Genomic DNA, 23,296 nt, shown 5'->3' on the forward strand with positions numbered 1-23,296 from the left:
CAGCACAGATCACATTTCAGATCATGTCGTTGCTCCCAGTTGAAACTAAATATTTCAGCTAAGATCCTGCTGATGGCTGTGAATGTTAGTGTAGATTCTGGTTCTGTTCAGGTCTTAATCTGACCAGGTTTTGTCTGTGTATGTATCAGACCCTGGAGGACCAGTAGACCCTGGAGGACCAGTAGACCCTGGAGGACCAGTAGACCCTGGAGGACCTCTCTCACTGAGAGGGGTGGACAACTGTAGTATCGCAGTAAATCATGAACTGTTTGGCAGATTTGCATATTTACAGTTACTACTGTTTACACCCACTGCTGTCCTTGTGTTCTGAAGTATTTGTTGTTTGGAGTTCACAGCAGCGCCGGAATCAAGCAGTACCTCCTTCAATCCAGCAGAGGGCGCATTGTGGTCGTTAGATGCATGGTGCAGCGTGAAGCACAGAGAAGAAGAATGCAAAAATGGAATCCCAGAGTTACGAGGCGTGTTGGTTATGATCGATTCATTAACAGAGAAGCGACGCAATGTCATGATAAAAAAAGCCAGCAGGCGGTACGGACCTGCTTATGTGGACCTAAACCGGCGGAGATTCCATCTCAATCGGTCCTGCCGCCATTTTATAGGGAGTTTCGCGCCCTGGCGTGATTAAGTTATTGAACAGCAATATGGGGACACGCCTACAAAACCAGCCTGCAACAGTTTAACTTCCTTCAAACAGAGCTATGAGGAGTTTAAACTCTGGGATGCTGGGAACACAGCAGCGACCTGAGCTTCAACCAGCTGGAACATTCAGAAGTGCACAAGTTAAAAAAGCAGAGATATGGCCATCAAGGCAAGCTGCTTCTTCGTACTGCTTTTCAATATTCAACCTTTTAGTTTGAAACCTCTGAGAACATCTGTTAAAATTCAGCCAATCTAAATCCCAGATGCCAGACTTCCACCATTCCCAGCGGGTCCTGACCCGAAGCCTGCACGACGTGCCCGGGCGCCACGCCCCCTGCTGATGAGTTTACAGCCATCATTCACTGAATCTCTTCATTCTTTTGCTTGCAGCTACTGTTAATAGATAGTTTCCAGATCCTGTTCCCATGTGTCCGCCAGCAGAGAAGAAGCAGCTTGACTGCATCTCGAACACCTCATGTGTTCTTGTGAAAGAACAGCTCTGTTCTTCTGTTCCGTTCCCTTCGACAGTCTCTGCGACAGTAAACAAGACTGCAAGGTCAGCAGGATGAGAGTCTGAAGCCCGTTTCATGGCGAACTGAGAGCGTTGAAATGAGACGAGTTGTTTATCTCAGGAGGACGAAGCTGATGCTGTCGCAGTGGAAATAATTCCAGATGACCATGAAACCAAAACATTATCTTCAATTAGCCTCATTGATTCTGTGAGAAATGTTGAAAAAAAGATGTGCTTTTCATTTCAGGATGATGGGAAATAGTTAGATTTGAATTTCCTTGAAAGAAAGTGTTTCCGTCACCAAAGAAAAGACTCTAGTTTACAAAATACACTCAATAAGAACGATCAATGGAGCAAACCGTGAGCCTTCCTCTGCATTGATTCCTGCTAGCATGGCAATAAAAGCATTATCAAGTAAATATACAGTACCCAAACTGATGTTTGTTGTCCTGACCGCTGGATGTCAGGAAACAGATGCCTCCGGGAGGTTTCCAATATATTACAGTTTGCGGTTGTGTTGGAGGAAATGTGTTCTTTTCATCTTACAGAGCTTCTCCACCATCTCACACTGAATCCTTGGAGGGACATGGAGATTTATTTTGTCCATTTTTAAAAGACTATTGTTGAGAGAAAGCTGATGTGAAACACCTGCAGAGTCAGTACAGGATACGGCGTGTTTTAATGTAATATCAGCATTAGAGTAAACCTATCGTGGCCTATCAGGATGGGATTCCCCTTTTTAAAAGGATGAAATGGTCTGAAAGTCTGACGTACATAAGCCTTTAAGAATCTGACTTTCAGTCCCTTTGAGAGCCGACTCCCCTGCACCGCCAGCAGAACAAGTAACATTAACGATAATGCCGTTTCCAAAGTTAGACCTATAAATAGGGATGTGTGTGTGCGTGTGTGTGCGTGTGTGTCTCGTCCTGGGCCGTCCTCATGCATCCTGTTGTCTTTATGAATCCGCTGCTGCTGTGCTGCATGTCGTCCTCTGTCCGTTCCCCGGCGGCAGGGTGGGCAGGCAGTGAAGGCTGGGGGCCGCGGGGCGGCGTGCCGCTGACTGAGCTTCCTCATCACCTTCAGCCTGGCCACCTGTAACCGCTGGAGCTGGAGCTGGAGACACAACTGTGAAATGAAGTTAGCTCGGCGTGCCGCGGGCCTCTTCCTCCTCCTCCTCCTCCTCCTCTTCCTGTTCCTCTTCCTCCTCCTCCTCTTTCACCTCCTTCCTCCTCCTCCTCCTCCTCCTCTTCCTCCTCCTCCTCTTCCTCCTCTTCCTCCTCCTCCTCTTCCTCCTCCTCCTCTTTCTCCTCCTCCTCCTCCTCCTCTTCCTCCTCCTCCTCCTCCTCCTCCTCCTCCTCTTCCTGTTCCTCTTCCTCCTCCTCTTCCTCCTCTTCCTCCTCCTCCTCTTCCTCCTCCTCCTCCTCCTCCTCCTCCTCCGCTCCTCGTCTCTCAAGTTTGAAGAATTTCTGCCTCACAGGAACTCATTGCTATGTACAACAGTAAGTGTTAGAAGAAGGCCCAGACGGCGGCTCTGCCGAGCCAGTAAACCGCCGGCGTCCCACAGGCCCCTCCTTTCTCCAGTGTGGAGAACTTTGAACCCGGCGCCGTGCGAGCCGGCCTGTGATGTGATCAGAGCTAACAAGGCGGCGCTCTACTGCCTCCAGGCTGTCGTCATGCTGCTTTTAAAAGCTTCAAAAGGAGCTTTTCTCTTTGCTTTCCACAAAAAAAAAAAAACGTCTCCAGACAAAATGAGAGACAGCCATTTAATTAAAACTAGCCAAATGTCACACTGAACACTGAAAGCAAAGGACTGTGGCTGTGGGTGAAGCGAAGCGTCCAGTGAGGTCTCTCATCGCCACACAGCATGCTCCCACCCCCACCTTCTGGATGCTCCAGGCTCTCCCTGCAGACTGGAACAATACCAAAGATATGAGACAGTTAATGCACTTATTTTCACTGTTCCTCAGAAGGTTTGAATCACACCACAACAAAGGCAGGAAGGTCTGGATGGAAATCCAGCTACATGAAATGAAATCAGCATCAACGCCACAGCACTTTCAAGAAAGAACACAAAAGAACTTGTGCTGTTTATGAGAGATGCTAATAGAGACAGATCTGAATCTTTTTGAGGAAGCTCTTGTCTTTTTGCTCAGCAGAGAGCACCAGAGGTTGTGTGTGTGAGTTCTCAGTGGACAGCAGCGGTGTGTATTTGGTGGACAGGCCTGTCTCTTAGCTAAATGACTGACGCTCTGTCAGAACTGGAAGGACGTTTACAGCGACATGCAGACAGAAGGAGGCTGAAGAGATCATGGAAGTGTCAGGGTGTTTGTTCCAAACTACTGGAAGCAATGTATGCAAAGAGATTCTACTGACTCGAACATCTAAGAACATTTGCATCATTTATGACCAAGTCTATTTTTGATTCGGTTAAACAGCGTTGCTCCCTGTCTCAGGTCTTGCAGCCTCTTTTAAAGAGATGATGTTCCTCTTCTCTTTCACTCACTTCAATGTTTAGTGTTTCTTTTTTCTTGCTGACTTCAGCTCCAGTTTCAGGTGCTGCTCCAACATGATTGATAACTTCACGTCACATTTGTCTTTGCGCCCGGTACGGTGACATGGCTTCATAAAACCTAGGTCTAATCTGTTGACATTGGCATGCAGTCTCTCCTAAAGCTGGCATTTCAGGAAACGTTGCACTCCAAAAGGATTTCGTTGTCCAGAGTTGGCGTTGTGATGCCTGCTGCAGCTGAACTGAATGTTTCTGTATCGCAGGTTGTGTGGTGAAAGTGAGCGCGGCAGCCTGTTGAGATGGAGCGTTTGTGTGTTTTGGTCCAGACGTGAGTGATGAGGGCTCCGTCCCCGGAGCTCCAGCTGCTGCAGAGCCACTTACACCGCCGTAACATCGCAGAACCAATGTGTGTACATTTAGTTTTCAGGTGGGCTGTTAGCTTTAAATCAGCTCATCCTCCCCCTTCCCTCAGAAACCACTTAGAACATCTATAATAATGATGCATTAAGGTGTCAGCGGAGCAGGCGGCCTGATTCATCACCGCAGACTGCTCATACTGAGACACTGTCTCCTGTGCTTAGCTTCCCTCATATTAATGCTCCATTGAGTACTCTACACTACATCGCGCCTGTGTTTGATGAGGATTACACACACACACACACACACACCATAAAATAATACTTGTTTAGAACATTTTCCAAACAACAGTGCATTATTCTGGTAGCAGAACAGCTCAGATTTATCCAGCACCTGTACTCCCTGCACTGAGATATATTTCAGAGCCGCAGTTCTAAATGTGTAACAGCCCATCACAGACGTGATATAAAGCCAAATAATACACTAACATCACACTCTCCTCCAGAGAAAAAACACCCAGTTTCTCTCAGTCAAAGTTTTGATAAACTGATAATTATTTCCAGACCTTGAAGGGACAACAAGGAAGTATAACCCCTCCCTGCTCTCACTTGTTTTTGAAAGAGAAGCCTTTGAGAGCATGCTGGTGAAAAGCAGAACCTGTACCTGATGTATACTTGGCTGCTGTCCTCAAAGTCACCTTGTGCCGCTCCCAGCTGCCTCTCTGGAAACGCTCCCTCTTCAGGCGTGTCGGCGCTGGATCTCCTCCACCGCCTCCTGTCAGGACTGCCACCGACAGTGGAGACGGTCCCACTTGGAGGAGAGCAGGAACTCACTGGGACTCCAACCTAGCGAGCCGGCCTGGTGCGAGGCTTCAGTCATGAAACTGTTCCACCACCATTCGACGGAAGCCTTCATCAGGAGTATCTGCACAGATCGGATCTTGTAAATGAAATCACCTAGCATGCTTCAGGTGATTTTGGGAAGTGAATCTTTAGATTCTCTAACGTTTCCAGGACTAAAGCGACGACTGACCTGCAGCACTGGTGTTGTTCCTCAGTCGACGGCCATGAGCCCAAACAGGAGTGTAAACTTCCAGGTGTCTCCCTACAGTAACTTAAAGGGGACGTTGATCAGTGGACCTCTTTTTTAAACCTGTAAACACTATTAAATAGTCTGATACCAATGTGAAACGACACCAAAGTGTCGAGTAATGCGGTTCATGTCTTTGCCCGCAAGCCCTGAAAACAGTTCTGCCTGGCTGTGAAGGCTCTGGTTCACTGAGGGTTTTCAAGCCGGACCGTTGAGACGTAGATGTGATCCAGACTTCCTTATATGGTCATGCTGAGACCCGGCCCAGGCTTCTCTGTGCCTGGTGTGGTGTGTTGGTGTTAGATCCAGAGAACATGGCTCCCAGAAAATCTTTATTTGGACATCCTGGAAAGGCAGTTTTATTTGGCTTTCCTGAAGACGAAGTCGCCAGGCAGCAGTGGAAATTATTTCTTTTTCCGGGTCAGAAGAAGACAAATCCTCCAGTCTCTGTCTGCCGACGGCATTTTGCACGGCACTGTTTTGCAGAAGCGGTGAGTTAGAACTTTTCAGTGTCCTGTGTTTATTTTGTGTTAGCTACAAAAGTTATTTCAGATGGTAAGGTTGGGTGCTCGAAGAAATCATCAGCTGATAGGGGAATAGCGCAAAAAGGTTAGAATTACCACCAACGTCCGACATTAACAGCCGCAAACGGCAGATGAATTTTCTGTTTGGCGAGTAACTAGCGGGGTTATCTGCCACACGGGGCAAGGGGTGAATGTTTTCTACCATAATAATAATAATAGTAAGCGTTTTGGGACGCAAAGTGTGGGATCACTACAAGCTGAAACGTAAACATAGTGCAGCAGGTCTGTGGTGCATCGGAGTTATCCTAGCATGACAGCACATCGTATGCTACACCAAGACGTAGCAGGTTTCCTATCAGAGCAGCGTCGCTGCAGCAGGTCAGTGAAAATACAATCGTCCCATAAATAAGAGGCAAATAAATATTTTTACAATCAGCTGTTTACACGTCTGAGTCCCAGAGGAGAGCCAGCAGTCGTCACCAACTGTCTTTGAATGCGCCACACCGCCGAGGAGGTCCTTGAACGCAACACGAAATGAAATGGAAGTGATTCCACAGAAGAGGCACAACATGTTCAAAAGTTCAGGCTGGATTTCTGAGGAATGTTCCGTTTCACAAACAGCTGATATGGCAACGCTTGTCAGTTATCTCCACTTCCATACCGGCAAGGTGGGTGTGACCAATCACAGCGAGTGGGATGTGCACATGGATGAGACTGGGATGGAGTCAACTGAACAGAGCGTTTTCGGAGGAAGGAGGAAAAGCAAGGAAGCGGCGCAGTAAAAGACACAGATCTAAGAAGCTTTCACTGCCGGTTATCCTGTATAGGCCCTCTAGGGGGGGCTAGAAATGAAATACGAATGAGCAAAACCGGCCGATCAACATCCCCTTTAAGACAGCTGCGGCCTCCTTGGTTGTGAAGTGGCTTTCACTTCACCTCAGAGCAAGCCTGTTCTGACTTTCTCTGCTAGTTTTACATCATGCAGATGAATCGTGCTTATTGCTGTTTCTGTAAAGCCAGAGTATTTTTGAGAGCGCCTCAGGAAACGTGGTGATACCCTGGTTGACATATCTCTGCAGTATCTCATGGACCTCGGGTGCAGTACCTTCAGACTGGCGCCGGGTTGGTCAGCCCATTTCTAAATAGGGGAGCTTGAGAGTGTGTGCCAATTATAGGGGTGTCACACTTCTCAGCCTCTCTCGGAAGGTCTATGTGAGTTCAGGAGACTCTGACAGTCGGACCTCGGAGACAGGAGGACCATGTGGACAGTGGAACAGAGGACCAGCTCTCTCACACATAACTCAGCGGAGTTTTCCGCTCCAGTCTACATAGTTTTTCCACTCGGTCCTACGCTGCCTTACTCAACTCGCCTCGCATTGGTTCTTGTGCATTTCCGTTACATATTTGTAGCTCATACCAGGTACTTCCTTGTCCCCACTCAGAGTACAGAGTGAGCTGAGTCGAAGTGAGAATGTGGCGTCAGCAGGCGGCTGGCCAGTGATTGGCTGGAGCTTTGCTTCAGTAGCTGAGCCGTTAGAGCAGCATCAGTCTGACTAAGCCCCACCATTTTTAAAACCTTGCAACAACAATCAAGGTGAAACCTGCTCACAAACAGACCCCTTGGAGCAATGAGGAGGTGCGCATGTTTCTTTGTGTGGTGGCTGAGGAGAAGATTCAGTGGGAAGTAGATGGAGCGACGCTCACCGATGAAGTGTAGCTTGACGCCTCTGAGCTGACGGCCACTGATGGATACCGTCAGACAGTGAGACCGTCCTGGCGAAGCTAGAGAAGCTGCAGTGTGAGTCCCAGACCATAAAAGATCACCACAGCAGTGGGTCGAACTGAAAAATACCACAAGTGGTTCAGTCAAATGATCGGAATCGGACCGGAAGCAGCAGGAGGGAGGTTGGCGGCGACTCAGCCACGGCTTTGGACAGTGACTGAGGCCGGTCAGCAAACCCACATAATGAGCAAGCAACGTAACGGTCTAACAGCACAGGTTAGTTTCACCCTACAGATGATGAGTTGTTGCTGTAGTAATGGCCGGCGTGTGACCCAGTCCTCACACTCCATGTTTTCCCTCAGTCCTCTGCTCTGGGGGCGGTGGAAATAGCCCTGTAAGTAATGTGGACTGTTCAATAAGCATTTTTGTGATTGTGGACAAATGCATCATGATTGAATTTTGACCATTAATACACTGACAGGGAAACAGTCATTCTTTGTCACTGATACAATGATTTGAAGAGAAGTAATATCAGGTTTTAATCTTATTCAGTCATGGAAACCTTCCCCAATACGACTGTCCAATAAAAGGAGACATTTCTGTCTAGAGTACAACCACTTATTGGCCAAAGTGACATATGCAGTTCTCAGAAATGTGTGCAATATTTTCATTGAAACGTGAGGTTTTACCAGCCAGAATAATGACTTTACACAGACGACATTGTCATCTCACCTCTAACAATCCAGGAACAACGATATCCTCCGCTGTGAGGCTCCGATGGCTTGCAGCATTCTTGTGATTAAAGACTGACCTGAAAAAAACACACACACAGGATGCACAACCATTCAGCCTGTTGAGGAACAGGGAGACAGTGACAGACGCTCAGCATCAGTCCTATGAATGAACACAAAGATGAAAACGAGGCTACAGGAAGCTGCAACTCTTATGCCTGAGAGAAAAACATCACCGTCATCAGAGCTAACATTTCCAGCCAGGTGTGCAGTGACTGCCACGTTGAGTGGTTTGTTTTGTTTTGGGGTTTTTTTTCAAGAGTGCCAGGGACAATATAGTATGTTTTCATTGATTTGGTGTTCCTAAAATCACTTTGTGACAGCATACATGGCAATAAACAATAGGTCATCAATTTTTTGTGTAGGTAAAGATGTAATTGTTGGACAGACTGACGACCTGTCCGGGGTGGACCCGCCCCCACCCACAGCAGCTGGGATCAGCTCGACCCTGAGAAGGACCAGGCGGGTTAGATGTGACGGATGTTGGATGAACGTACTGAAAGAAACCGTTGTCCCAGTTTTCAGTTCCTGTATATTCATTTATAAAGAGAAGCAGGTGTCAAAGCCTTTAGGATGTGTTGGTGCTCCTCTTCAACCCGTCTCGGGACAGTTCAGACAATCCAACCTTCTGACTGGTTCCGGCTCCTTCAGTCAGGTGGAGGTGATGTTGCTGCTGAAGCCTGGAGCCAGCCACCAGCCGTCCTCGGGCTGTGATTGCAGGTTGCAGCTTCATGGTGTGACAGGTCTGGGTGGGAATGTCTCCTGACCTGATGGGAGATGTAAAGCAGACGAGGACCCTCGGCGCCTCGGGAGGACGGGCTTCTCCTCTCCTCTCAAAGAGTTTTTCTGAGAAGAAGAAAATAAACAAGTTGTTTGGTGTCGATTTCCCTCCAGGCGGAGCGGCATGTCGAGCTCAGACTCGGGCTTTGAACTCCAGGAAGAGGGAAAGGTGCAGTTACACACCTCCTGAGGCTGATCGCCGAAGGAGGCCAGCTTTCCCTTTGCTGCTCCTCCCAGAGCTCTATTTACCCACATCTTTCTGCTCTTTGTCTCCCTCTCCCCTTCACTCTGCTGCTGCTGCAAATTACAGGTTTGCCTCCCTCCTCTTATTGATAAGAGTCCCCCGCATGCACAATATCTCCCAAGATCACAGACATCATATGGAGGAGGATGCAGAGGAACAGCACTCCCACAGCTGACACATGCATTATGCTGCCAGCAGGAAGTATTGACATTCAAAGACATTCAGTCCAAAGACTTTCCAAAGACAAACATCAACACAAAGCAGTCATTTCTTCCATTTGGACATGATAACGATGTGGAAGGGGCTGTTCACAGACCCGGGAGTCAGAATGTCTGTCTGCAGCCTGCACCCACTGCAGTTACGTTCAGAAACAAAACCAAAGTATTCCTACGGTTTTACAGCAGATAACATGATGCTGACCATGATTTATTCACACCTAAACTGAACCAGAAGTTCTCCCCAGGTTTACCTCGCTCTGCTCATGTTCAGTATAAATACCTCAAGTCCAAACTTACGACCTGTATTTCATATTGTTGGAGCCCCCTGCCTCTGAATTCACCAAACAGACTGAATCAGGCGACTGTCTACTGCAGGCAGAGGAACAGTGATGCACGGAGCTCTTCACGCCAGGATTACTGAGCTGCAGGAAAGAAGCACAACTGATTTTGACAGAGTTGATCTCGGCGAGGAAAAAGCCCAAACAACTGCTTTTGGCATGCAGGAGCATGTTCTCCATCGCTACAAACCCTGTAAACACACATGCACATGAACACACTGTCTACACACGCTGTGCCACACACACATTTACTGAGCGCCTTAATGCGTCATGCCTCCATATCGCCATGACAACAAGTAGTGCCTGACTGTTTGGCCAGTTTCTGTGTGTGTGTTTGTGTGTCTGTTCTGATTGGTTTTACTGAACAACAGCCATCATCCCAGTCAATTTCACAGAATTATTGACTTCAGGCTGCAGCCTGGTTTGTCTCTTAAACACAGAAAGACGTGTGAAAATGTGCCGTTTGCTTGTGGTGTACGAACAGCTTTCTGGGAATCAACATCGGCATGGAAACAGCACTGAAATATGATAATGGTCTGAATAAAATCCCCCATCCAGACAGCAGCATCTACAGTAGAAGAGTTGTGGGATTACTTTTAAATATCAACTGTATTTGCAACTCATTTATTTATGTTGAGACTTCGGGTTGCTAAAAATCAATGGGTTTGGATAATTTTATTTATATTAAATAGTTGTGGGTTAAAGTAGAAGTAAGTAATGCTAAATAAGAGAGAAATAAGTTCTTTGGATGTTTATGTATTTTCTATTTAAGTGTTACAATATGGCGCACTGCAGGATACTTTTATTTTGAAAGGGTCTTATCTTCGCCATGCCAGGAGCACGCAGCCCGTCTGCATGTTGCAGCTACTGTTTTGATTTTAGAACAGTGTTAATGTTTACTTATGTGCTTCGACGTGCGCCTCGCTCGTGTTGGTTGCCGCTTGTAGCGCGGTAGAAAACCTGGCGTTGTGGGTTCAGCCACGCGGACAGTGTTAGCATTTGGCTAGCGGCGGCCCGAACTTGTTTGCTGCCGTCGCTCGGCGACTGACAGCAGTGGCGGCGGCGCGGTGTGCGGTGTGGGTCTGCTGTCAATGCTGCGCTTCACTGATGTTAGTTTACGTTTGCTTTATGGGCACGTGAGGCTTGTTTACATTTAACTCGTGGTCGTGCGGCTTGAACTGCGCATGCCCAGTAGGTACAAGGCATTCTGGGAAATGTAGTTTTTGATTGATTTCAGCCAACTTTGTTATTTAGATTGCTGTTGCAGGCTTTCTTTGCTTGAGTAATGGTGGCATTGAAAGAATATATTTAGATGGTTTATTTTACTGTGTTTCGGGTCCGTGGCCTGTGGTCTTTGATCGGGTAACTAAAACAGACACGAGTCAAACCTTCGTGTGCTTCCTGGCAAGCTTCTTTGAAGGCCTCAGCACAAAATACGTGAACAATTTATTTGAAGCCGTTTCCACACCGCAGCAGGTGAATCCTGTCGATCACAGTCTTCTTCAGTGGAAATATGCTGACAGGCCGCCTGCAGGGTAATCGCCGGTCTGATTTAAGGTCATTCTACAGAATCAAGCCACACGCTGGTAGGACCAGAAAACACCTGCACCGCCCCGGTGAAGCATGCGGGCCTCATGTTGGCTCCGGGTGTGAAGTCTGTTGTGTGTGGGTGTAGAGATGGAAGGCGTGGTGGATGAGAGCCGCTCAGGAAGGACGAAGGCTGCCCCCCTCCTCCCCCCAGCCTCTGGACTCTGCTTCGCCCCTTTGACCGGATGTTCGGTGCTGGAAGCCAGAAGTCTGCGCTCTGACCGACCTGCTGCCAGATTTCACCAACATAGCAGCATGTTTACGTTCTACAGCAGCTGTTTCCCAGCAACGGGAGTTCATGTCTTAGAAGCAGACAAAGTGTGAACATGTCCTCACAAATGAGAGTAATTAATCAGTTAATTGTATGCTCGAAGCCAGAGTTCTCCCATCCTTCGTGTCAGGATGTGAACTTTGACCTCCTCTTGTTGTTGCAGGTATGAACGGGCTCATGTTGTGAGCGCCACGCAGTGTTGCCTGATGCGTGTGTTTTCCAGCCTGAGGTGGAGTTAGCATGCTAACGCCGGTGTTTGTGTCTCCCACAGATGCAGATCTACATGTACAACTCAGACGACTTCGACAGTCTGAGCGCGGCGCTCAGGGAGAAGCGGATCATTGCTGCCATGGCCGTGTTTTTCCAGGTAGCAGGATTTCCTCTTCAAAATGCTGCATTGTGCTTAAATGATCGAAATGGTGATTATAGGCTTGACTTTGTCTCTTCTGTCTCTTTTTCCCTTTTTGTTGTTGTAAAGATCCGTCATGCAGCTCTGTTTGACAGTGCATGAATACTTTGAGCAAAATGAAAAACCACATATTCTTTATCTGTTATCATCGCTTTGCAAGGAAATAATAAAAATTAGCAGATATCAGAAAAACGAAACCCAGAAATATACGTTCTGAACTGTCACTATCATTATCAGGATTATTCATTGAGAAAAATGCTTTTCCTGATGAGGAAAAGCATTTTTCTCTACTATTCAATTCTATTTTATTCTACTGGAGTCTTCTAGAAGCCCCTTGTTCCTGTTTCATGCAGCGAACAACACAGCAACCAGTCCTGAATGATCACCAAACTCCTGCCTGTACGAGAGGAGCTGTGAATATCTTCTTTGAAAAGAAAGGTCAACAGTGCTGAACATGAAGGCAGGAGACTGTGTCCTCGTCTCTTCACTGCCATTGATAGTGTGTGTGTGGGTGTGTGTGGGAGTGTGTGTGGCAGCGTTCTGGAGTTGGAACAGGTGCCTCAGACTGACCTCTGTTCAGGTCAGAGAAATTGTTTTACTGCAGAGTTAAAATAATAGTTTTATTCTTTAAACATTGTGAAAACCTACTCAGACCAAGACTCCTGCATGGCCGGCTCGTCTCGGCCGGGCTGCAGGTTCCTGCAGCGTTCAGACGGTCACACCGTTCAGCGCTGGGTCATGTTTAGGACAAACAGAGACCTCTCAGGAGGGAAGAGCGGCGAGCGCTGGCTGTTTCAGGTTCTGCTTCCTGATGTCTGGAGCTGTCCGGTCTAAGGCCTGGGGAGAAATGCATGGCGGTCGTTGATGTGACATCTCAACCGCTGTTTTTGATTATCGTGGGTCATTTTTAAACTTTGGAAACTAAACTTAACGGGACCGCAGGTCTGAGTGACTGAGCAGTGTTCAGGGAAAAGTCCAAGGCTTGATCTCATTGCTGTAAATGTCTGAATAGCCGCCAAAAGAGTGAGCGAGCCGTGACTGAATGGATGTGGTGTCAAAGAGAGAGAAGCAGATGAAGAAAGTGCTGACCTCAGACCAGCCGGCCTGCACGGCTCCAAACGCTCACCCTTTTAGAGGAAGTGTCCAAAGCTGCTCCCTTCACCGGCAGGCGTGTTCAGTCCTCCTCCGACCGGTGCTCGTCTCATATCTGCACTCTTCCTTCACTGCGCCTGATTTATGACACGGAGCACATTTCCTCTGAAGCGCTGATATTATGCAGCTGCAGCTCCCAAGCCCAGACTGATCTGAACCCTAACCTGCCCTCAACAACGCCGCTCTGCAGATAAAACGCAACAGGTTGTGTCTGTGTGTTTGTTTCTGACAGAACCAGGCCTGTGTGTGTGTGTGTGTGTGTGTGTATGAGGTATTTTTTCTTTGTTTATCCATGCCCTTTGCTGTCTTGTTCACAGGGTTCAGTTTGTCATTGGTAACCTGAAAAAGAAAATTCAAAGCATTTCACATTCAGTGGTTTGTTTGATCTGTGTGTGTGTGTGTGTGTGTGTGTGTGTGTGTGTGTGTGTGTGTGTGTGTGTGTGCGTGTGTGCGCGTGTGTGTCCAGCACAATGCAGCGTCTCAGCAGGTGGTCTGGTAAAGTTTACATCAAGTAATAAACTAAACCTTTAGGAGGTGTCAATGAATGATTAAGACACACCCTCAACCTCAGAAAGTCTCCATTCAGCCCATCCTGAGGCGTCATCTTTAACATGAACCCTGTTTTATTAGGCGTTATTTTCCAGTTGTTGTCACTCATGCACTGTGTATGAAGTGTGCTTCCTGCTTTCACTTCCTCACACTGCTGTCAGACTGAAGCTGACTGATCACCACAGAATGCATGTGAGCCTCACATCACGAGCCCGCTGAGTTTCAGGAGCCAGGACCTGTCAGAGGGGTTTCTTTGCCGTCCTCAGAGCGGCGGTCTGCAGTCCTTCACTGTTCCAGTGGTGGCAGACGTTGGGATCGGGATCAGTGACCCACTGAGAGGCGGATGCTGAGGGCTTGATTTCACTTGCTGTAGAGGTTTCAGAACTCAAACTAACCCCGATGAGAACACTTTCAGATTCCGTGGATTGGTTTTGCAGTAGTATCATAAACAGCGTCTAAACGGTGAAGGAAATGAGCCGACTGTCTGCAGTGACGGCTGAAAATACAGCTTCAATCACGACGGCGGGACCGGCAGTGTTTCCTCCGCGGACGGCACTTCCTCATATTACCAGCAGATTGTGAATCCAAGTCTCTGGACCAGGGGCGTTTTATCAGATTGGACGAGGTCTGAGGCAACACAAGGACCACCTGGGACCCCGGCTGCTCTGCCAGGACCAGGACCACCTGAATTTCATTAAAGCAGCGCCTGCAGTCTGGACCTGTCATCCCTGAAAACACTGGAAACAGAAGTATGTGGCTCAGGAGAAGCTGAGAGGATGCCAGGAGAGACTGGGAAAGGTTCACTAACGTCTCTGTCAAGACTTTATGCAACTATTTTCTTTGGAAAACTTGTTGTGATGTGGACGTGACTGACAGAACAGTTATCTGTAAAACTTATCAAGGCAATAACGTCAACAGCGGCAAAGCAAAACCAGCATGAAGGCTGAGCATTTCATGGAGTGGGTTGATCACCCAGTGGAACGATGTGATCGTAGCTGCGTCTCGTTCATCTTGGCGAGGTAGTAAAACGTCTCCAGACAGCGGTTGGTGAAGGGACACCTGGTATTGACCGTGTGTCCATTATTACCAGGCTGCATGTAACCTCTGATGCTCTGATGGTCTGTTTCCACCATCCACACGGAGACATCCAGACCAGTATCAGACAGCTGCTGACCCTGTTCCTGCAGCTCAACAAAGGTTTCCAAGCATTGCTCTGGTGTCTCACGTCCTGTTGCCTTCAGCCTGCAGGCAGCAGTGCCACGCCATGCCAGTGTGTTTAGGATGAATCCAGAAGGATTTTGAAGCTGCTGTTACTAAGATCCCCACTAACATGCCTGCTTCACCTGCCTTGTGAAACAATCGCTTGGCTTCAGGCCGTGCTCCCTCCTGTCAGTCACTGTTTATTCAGCTTTAAAAGCAACATATTTTTTACCCATCATACTATGTTAATGACATTTGGGGACATTTCTTTACCAGTTCGGCCCAGGTGCGTTCTGTCCTCGCTGGGAAGTTGGTTTGATTCTGTTCTGTGCATTACCAGACCATTCAGTGATGGTTTCTGCTTGTGCATTACCAGAACATTTGCACCACATCACTTTGCAGTGTACCGTGGGGAACAGCTCCAGGGTCCATGAGCCTCTGTCTGTCTGTCCCAGATGATCGTAGACAGACACAAGACAAGTCTTTGTAGGGTAATTAAGCATGGACTGTGGAGTGAGACGTTTGTCCTGTTTGGACCAGTGAGCCATTGGAGAGCTCTGTGCATCGTCTGCATGCCCTCCTTCCTGTCCCCAGGCCGCTCCATGCTGCTGGTTATTGGTTGGCTGCAGCTGAAGACATGTGGGCTTCTGCGCTGTGCCCTGGACCAATCAGCTTCAGGAGTGCGTTGGTATTCTCAGCCAGTCGAAGTCACTGAGTGCATTTATTCTGAGACAACCTGGAGGCTCCTCTGAACCTGGTCCCATCGTTCAGATGGGGGTTTCCTCTTCACTGTAAAGGTGGAGACGTGTTGGCGTGCTCGGCCGGGATAAGAACGGCGCTATGAAGACACATTAGAGCTCGTAGCTCTTCATGCCGCTCCACACCCAGCACCCCTGAAGACAGTCATTAGGCAGGATCCGCCGCCGCCGAGCGGCTCGCCGCGCTCTACAGGAGGGATTAGCCTCCGCAGTTATGCAGTGAAAAAGAATTCATCACCTGTAATTTACTTTGGGCCACAGTTGAGCAATTTTCCAGGAATTTGAGAGGATATCTCCACACCCTAATACTCTCATTACTGATGTTTAAATCTGCAAAGTTTTAGTTCTTGGCTGCTGAGGAAAGGCAGCTCCGCAGTGCTTCGTCTCCGTCGTCCCGTCTCGGTGTGACCGCTGCCCTACTTATTATACTCCATCACTCAGCCGCCGGCAGGGACTCCTCCCTCCAACCACGGCGCCAGGACCACTCCGAAGGATCATCACTTCACTGCAGGGACGGAACATAAAAAAACTCTGAATTTTGCCCAGAAGCCGTGGAATGATTAAAAGTGAAGGAAAGTTTTAGTTCAGAAAGGTTTGTGATTGCTTGAAGGCAGACAGAAGGTGAGAATCCAGCTCATTCCCAGCTTTGTGTTGTCCTGTTGGAAGAAAGGAGGCTGATTAAAGGTGGGAGAGTCAGATTCTCTCCATGAATGGAATCAGGTTTGTAAAGCTCTCCGCTCCAGAGGAGCTGTAACGTCTCCACTGCTTTATTTCTCATGACAGTTGAAAGTGATGTTGTTTAAAATCCAGGAAGATGACTTGCTGTTCACCAGAGATACCTGAGCCTAGGCCTGGGCGATTATGTGATCGTGATTGGTGATCGTGATTAATTTCCAGTTGATCACGGTGATCAGCTGTGAGCACATTTACTCGATCAGACATGGCAGAAATGTGTGTGACACAGCCAATCACAGTCGACTTTTTCCTGCTCAACTTCCGCCTGTAAGCTGTCTGAGAAGTAAACAGAGATGGAGCTGAGTGGAGCCGAGGGCAGCGAAGCAGAGGAAGTCAGCCATGGCTCGGCGTTTTCCTCTGAAGATGAGGCTGCTGCTGACAGGAAAGCCTGCTCCACCCGCACTGCTGCTAGCTCACTGCTGCTAGCTCACCGCCGCTAGCACACCGCCGCTAACACACCGCCGCTAACACACCGCCGCTAGCTCACCGCCGCTAGCACACCGCCGCTAGCACACCGCCGCTAGCACACCGCCGCTAGCACACAGCTGCTAACACACCGATCCGCAAGGAATCTGGTCTTTTGAGTACAGAAGCTACTTGTGATCCAGTTTAACTGACGACGGCTCAGTTCTTCTCTTTTACTGAAAATGACGGTGCATCGCATCATTGAACATGTCACCACTTCTTGCTGCTAACACTCTTCTTCTAACAACATGCAGAGAGCCTGTGGCGCCGTTCTTCTTCTGTAGTGTCTGTAAAATAAGGTTGAACATGCAAACAGCACACCTAGTGGCATGAAGTGCAAATGCAGTCATGGCGTCGCCTGTGCACCGTGGTCTGAATGGGGCTCTCCCTGCGGTTATTCTAAACCAGAATATTTATTCTGAAACCAGAATATTTATCTTAACACGAATATTGACTGCATGTAAACGCAGCCAGTGTCGTCTTTTCAGGCCACTGCGCCAAACGAGCAACATTCTAAGAGTATAAAAATTATTAATTTTGTCTATTTTTTTTTTATATTATTGTAGTTTTGTACTGTTACATTTTAAGTCTAATCTGTCCAGTCTAGATTATTTAAATGTTGTACATTTGATGCAAGCATTAATGATGGCAGCAGCATATTTAGCATCATAACTTGAAAATAATGTTTCCATTCTAAAGCACCTTCATTATCCCCAGGCCGTTTCTTTAGTTTTTTAATCTTTTATACCAACAAAAATCCTCAGGGCTGGAAACTGTTACGCTTTAACTAACAATTGTTCAGTTCTTCTCTTTCACTGAAAAAACGGTGCATCGCAAGATTTTATTATCTTGGTGCTAGATTTTTTTTCCATTTACTGCACTGTTCAGTGAGATTGTTCTTATATTTTTCTTTGTTTATATTATTTAATTTGCATTGCTATTTACTTGGTTTGTTAATAAAATGTTAAACTATTCTATAGTTCTAGTTTTCAGTGCAGATGATTTAAAACTGGTTTAAAAACAATATAAACACATCGTGATTATAATCGAGATCGAATATGAAAAAAAATCGTGATTTTTTTTTTTTTTTTTTGCCATATCGCCCAGCCCTACCTGAGCCTCGAGAACACTAAACACACTCTCTTTTTACACCCATTTATTCATCAATTTGTTTTATTTTGCTTCCTAGTTTCTTCTGTTTATTTCTTCACTAATTTATGTTTTGGCGCTGACCGGGCCTCAAGTGAACAATGTCAATTCCTCGACATGTAACACCACACGGTGTGTGTCAGGAGCAGTTTACAGGTAGTGAATTACAATAGATTCAGATATCCACAATACACAGGCACATATTCTCACAGTACGCAGAGAAACTTCTCCATTTCTCCTGATCAGTGCCGGAGAAAGAACCTGAAAGTCATATCTGAGTTAAAGTTAAATCACTATGCTGAAAATACGTAGCAGGATTACTACTGCAACAACACATCTTCAGCAGGGTAAAACTAACCTGTCTCACGACGGTCTAATCCCAGCTCACGTTCCCTATTAGTGGGTGAACAATCCAACGCTTGGTGAATTCTGCTTCACAATGACAGGAAGAGCCGACATCCAAGGATCAAAAAGCGACGTCGCTATGAACGCTGGGCCGCCACGAGCCAGTAACAGAAGCAACATTCTTAGGAGTGATGATTGATGACGATCTAAAGTGGAAATCTCACATTAATTACACCAAAGGGAAAGTTGGGAAAGCCATTTCTGTGTTACACAGAGTCAAGTTTTTTTTGAACAGTTGTGCTTTGTTAACATTGTATAACGCCATGATTTTGCCTCATCTCATGTATTGTGTTGAAGTGTGGGGCACGACATGTAAAACTTATTTACAGACAATTGTCATTCTACAAAAAAGGGCTATAAGGATAATAACAAATAGTCACTATCGAGAGCCGTCTAACCCATTATTTATTAAACTGAAAGTTTTGAAATTTCCCGATATTGTTGATTTAAGCATCCTAAAAATAATGTATAAGGCAAAGTGGAATCTATTGCCTGTAAACCTTCAGAATATATTTGAAATAAGAACCAGTATATACAATCTTAAAGGAATAGACGTGTTCAAGAAACCCAGATTCAGAACCAAATCAAAGAAAGAAACATCGTGGTAAAAGGAGGGAACTTATGGAATGCTCTGAAACAGGAAATCAAAGAGTGTAAAACAATGATGACATTTAAGAAACATAAAAAATTCCACACTGGAAAAATATGAAAATGAAAACTAAGTTGTTGCATGTGAAAACATTTTTTTTTTTTATTTAATGAATATGAGTTTTTGAGTATTGTTAATTTGTATTTGTTCAAATACTGTATGTAAAGGGGCAGATGTAATAAGATTGTTCTTCTTTCTGCTCCTTTTCTTTCGTTTGTTTGGTGTCTAGACTGATGACATTGATGTATTTTCATCTTTTTTGTTTTTTTGTCTTTGTGTTGTTTTAAACGAAAGAAACAAATAAACTAAACTAAACAAAGTCACCCATGAATTACCGTATCGGCCCGAATATAGTACGACTCTGATTATAAGACGACCCCTATTTTTCAAATATCATTTTGTGAAAATAAAAATATGTTGAAGACAACTCATAAGAGAATTTTTTTTGTAAAATTATTCTAAACTCAAAAACTCACAACAGAGATAACATTTCACCTGATTTAAGATCAAGAAATATTACTGCAGTATTAAATAAAAAAATATATATTCTCGTTCGCAAAATAAGCAACAATTAAGAACCTCAAAGGTTCAATAACTGCATTAATGATGTAAATAACTTTATAACCATCAAATTCCAGTTCTGTTCAGCTTCATGAACATGAATAATTCAGCCTCCTGGATGCTGGGTTCAGTCTGGCCTGTAGAGAACAGTTCTTCAGAGAGGAAGCAGCAGGTTTCAGCTGCTCTGAGCTTTTATTACTTTCTCCTGAAGGCTGTAAACTGAAACCAACCAGATAAACATAGAAGTGAACAAATACACAAGATGGATCACAAATAAGGATGCAAAATATCGAGTAATTCATTAATTGATAGTTGATTCATCTTATCGATCGATTATTGATTAATTGATAAGCGGCAATTTTCTCTGAATTTCCCTCTGAATTAATAGGTTCATTTCCACAAAAATGCTGTGTTTCTTATGAAAGAGAAAATGCTAATCATATCCCTTAACAAAAGATTTATTCTCAACAGCAGGGAACAACACATTCACAAATGGAACAGTGCTTTAACAAGGCTAATGTAAGGCTAGTTGAAACATGAATCATAAGTGCACTGTCTGTTAGAAGCAAAACAAATAGAACAAAAATGAAGGTGACTAACTTGAAAATGAATCTGTGCACTTTCTCTGATTTAGCAGTGTAATAAAATACTTAAATTATGCAAAGAAATTAAGTCACGATTGGACTGTTAGCACCATTAATAATCCTCCTTTACATTAAAAAACAGGCTGCCTGGAAACAACTAAAAACATGGTGGTCCTCATTGCAAAGTGTGAGACTTCTCTATTTTTGCTTAAAAATATGAGCACTTTATTACCTCTCTAAACCCCTGTCATCAACCACATGTACTGGCAGCATGTCTGCAGTAGCCATGTCCCATAATGCCCTCTGCCTTCGTGCAGTCACTCGTCGTCCCAGCGCTGCGGTGATGCAGGCTGAGCTCCTCGCTCCTCGCAGCTCGGCTGAATGTCACGTACTGAGGTGATGATTTAGCGAAGTCGTGTAGGAGCTGTACTTTAAAATACTTCCACAGATTGTGCATTTGGCGTCTTTGTTGTCATTAACCAACTGAAAGTGGCTCCGTACCGAACTCCGTCTTGTCCCCTCATCCTGCCAGCCCACCGCTTCATGTCTGTCTCGTTGTTGTCGTCAGACGCTGACTTCTTCTATGTTGCCGCGTACGTGTCGAGGACGTCTATCGTCAAGCGCGCCCTCATGCGGGCTTGCGGGGAATTACAGGTTCAAAACGCAATTCATTGCAAGTAATTTATTTTAATCGAGGAATTTCTTATCAACAATTAATCGATAATCGATTAATTGTTTGCATCCCTGGAACCATCTTTTCAGTGGGAGATTCCAGTGATGCAGTGATATGGAAGCCCACATGCAGCAGCAGTCAGTCTCATCACCAGGCACTCACACACCCATTACTGTTAGTAGCAGTACTACTAATCTGGAGCCCTTTTGTCTCTCAGTATTTTTAATTTTGTTCAGTAATTACCATATTGGCCCGAATATAAGACGATGCATTTTCATTAAACCGGGGAAAGTGTCAGTAAAGAAAGATTGATATAACCTTGGCTAAAATAAGCCAAGAAAAGAACTTTTAGCTTACCTTGATGTGTTTCTGCAGATTTTAAGGAGGATTTTTTTGTAAACGGAGGGGTATTATGCAAAATCCACTTTTTTGAGCTTTTTATAAAGCTATAGTTTCATTTACTGATTAAAAAGACACATGGAGTTGTTTCCTGAACCATTCACGCATATTTGAGCAATCCCTGAATCTCCCCCTGGCAGCCATGTTCAGGCTTCGCCCATAATGCACAGCTCCGCCCGTAATGCACAGCTCTGCCCATAACACACAACTCCACCCATAATGCATAGCTCCGCCCCAGCTCTGATGTAGTCTGCACAACTCCTCCTGCACAGCTCTGACTGTGACACAGCAGATTTCACATTTTCACATGTTCCAGGGGAAATACAGTGTTGTAAAAATGCCTTTTATTGCCCCTATTGTTATTGGCGGAGCAGTGCAGAACCGAGCGTTTCAGCCTCAACATGGCTGCCACGGGGAGATTCAGGGATTGCTCAAATATACGTGAATGGTTCAGGAAACAACTCCATGCATCTTTTTAATGGGGAAATGACTCTATAGCTTTATACAAAGCTCAAAACAGTGGACTTTGCATAATACCCCTCCTTTAAGTTGTTTTTGACACATGCAGCTTTCACCATCCAACTTTGGGCAAAGCTGTAGCTTGAGTGCTGTAGACTGATGCTAAAGGGCTAAAACAACACGTAACACCCCCCCTTTAGAGTCGGTACTTCTTTTTTTTGAGGCAAACAGCTGAAACATTAGATTTTACATAAATCGTTCTCAGAGTTTATATGTTTAAACATTTCCCTTTTGTTTTTTTGTTGGTCTTTTTTTTGTTGGTTTTTTTTTTGGGTTAGAACACACTAAAAGAACACCCTTCTTTTAGTAGCTTTTACAAAGTAATTCATATTAATGAAAATAGAGTGTGAAGAAGTGAGGAGTCCTACAAGTCAATAGTTTTGCCAAATCAGTGTGTCAAACAGTATTTGAAACAGTGCCTCCGCCTCGAAGCTCGTTCTTGTACTGTCAGATTTCTCTTCATTAAAACAACACTGCACAATCTGGTGATCTTAGTCAAAGTACAGACATACGGTACTTGGTCTCCTACAGAGGACCAGATGGAGAAATATCTGCTGGACATTAGCTGTGAAGTTTGGTCCATATTCATTAGAGTAATCTGTGCGTGTAATGAACAACACTGTGAGGATGGCAGAGCTAAAGTCGTACAGGAGAGCAGGTCTGGACAGACCAGGTTCAGGTCAAAAACACCATCGGCCTCATTCTGAGAGCTCCTCACAAACCTCCTCCTGCCTCCGTCTCGCTGCAGCAGTCAGAAGATCCATGAAAGAATGAAAGAGTATCCTTGAAAGAGGTTTTCTTTCATTGGACTAAAAACCTCAAAGGTAAAGAAGGCAGAGTGATTGCAGCGTTTGCCCCCCCCCCCATTCATGTGCCATGAATGATGAAGTGGTCAGTAAAGTAATTAGTAGCTCTGTGCTCCGATGTGTCTGAGCTTTACGTCCATGAAACCTTGATTCAACCACAGTTTGTGCTGCCAAAGACAAGAGGAGGAGATCATCTCTGTAAGACACGAGTCGAGGAAGACGATACATAGCGAGGGATCAGAGAGAGGGAGAGAGAGAGAGAGAGAGAGAGAGAGAGAGAGAGAGAGAGCGGTGCAGGAAAGAAATATGACATGTCAGACTCCACTACTTTCTCTTTTCCCTGATTTGTGGCTGCAGTAGCCTGTCCCCGGAGAGAAAGAAGGAGATGGAGCTGTAGGGAAGAATGAAGCGAGAGGAGGGCTGGAGGACGGCAGGGGGGAGAGCTGGAGGAGGAGGAGGAGGGAGGGGGCTGGAGGAGGAGGAGGGTGGGAGGCTGGAGGAGGAGGAGGGAGGGGGCTGGAGGAGGAGGAGGGTGGGGGGCTGGAGGAGGAGGAGGGAGGCGGCTGGAGGAGGAGGAGGGAGGGGGCTGGAGGAGGAGGAGGGTGGGGGGCTGGAGGAGGAGGAGGGTGGAGGAGGAGGGTGGGGGGCTGGAGGAGGAGGAGGGTGGGGGGCTGGAGGAGG

The 23,296-nt window shown here is 46.1% G+C and overlaps 1 protein-coding gene across 1 annotated transcript in view; it reads left to right on the forward strand.

Annotated features, from left to right (window-relative positions):
• Positions 1–23,296, forward strand: part of LOC115389268 (receptor-type tyrosine-protein phosphatase gamma-like) — a 463,600-nt gene that overhangs the window by 342,930 nt on the left and 97,374 nt on the right. Inside the window, exon 5 of the mRNA XM_030092770.1 lies at positions 11,874–11,969. Coding sequence (XP_029948630.1) covers positions 11,874–11,969 — 96 coding nt within the window. The remainder of the gene's footprint in view (positions 1–11,873; positions 11,970–23,296) is intronic.

This window comes from Salarias fasciatus, chromosome 5 (assembly GCF_902148845.1).
Source record: "Salarias fasciatus chromosome 5, fSalaFa1.1, whole genome shotgun sequence".
In the NCBI taxonomy this organism is placed as follows: domain Eukaryota; kingdom Metazoa; phylum Chordata; class Actinopteri; order Blenniiformes; family Blenniidae; genus Salarias; species Salarias fasciatus.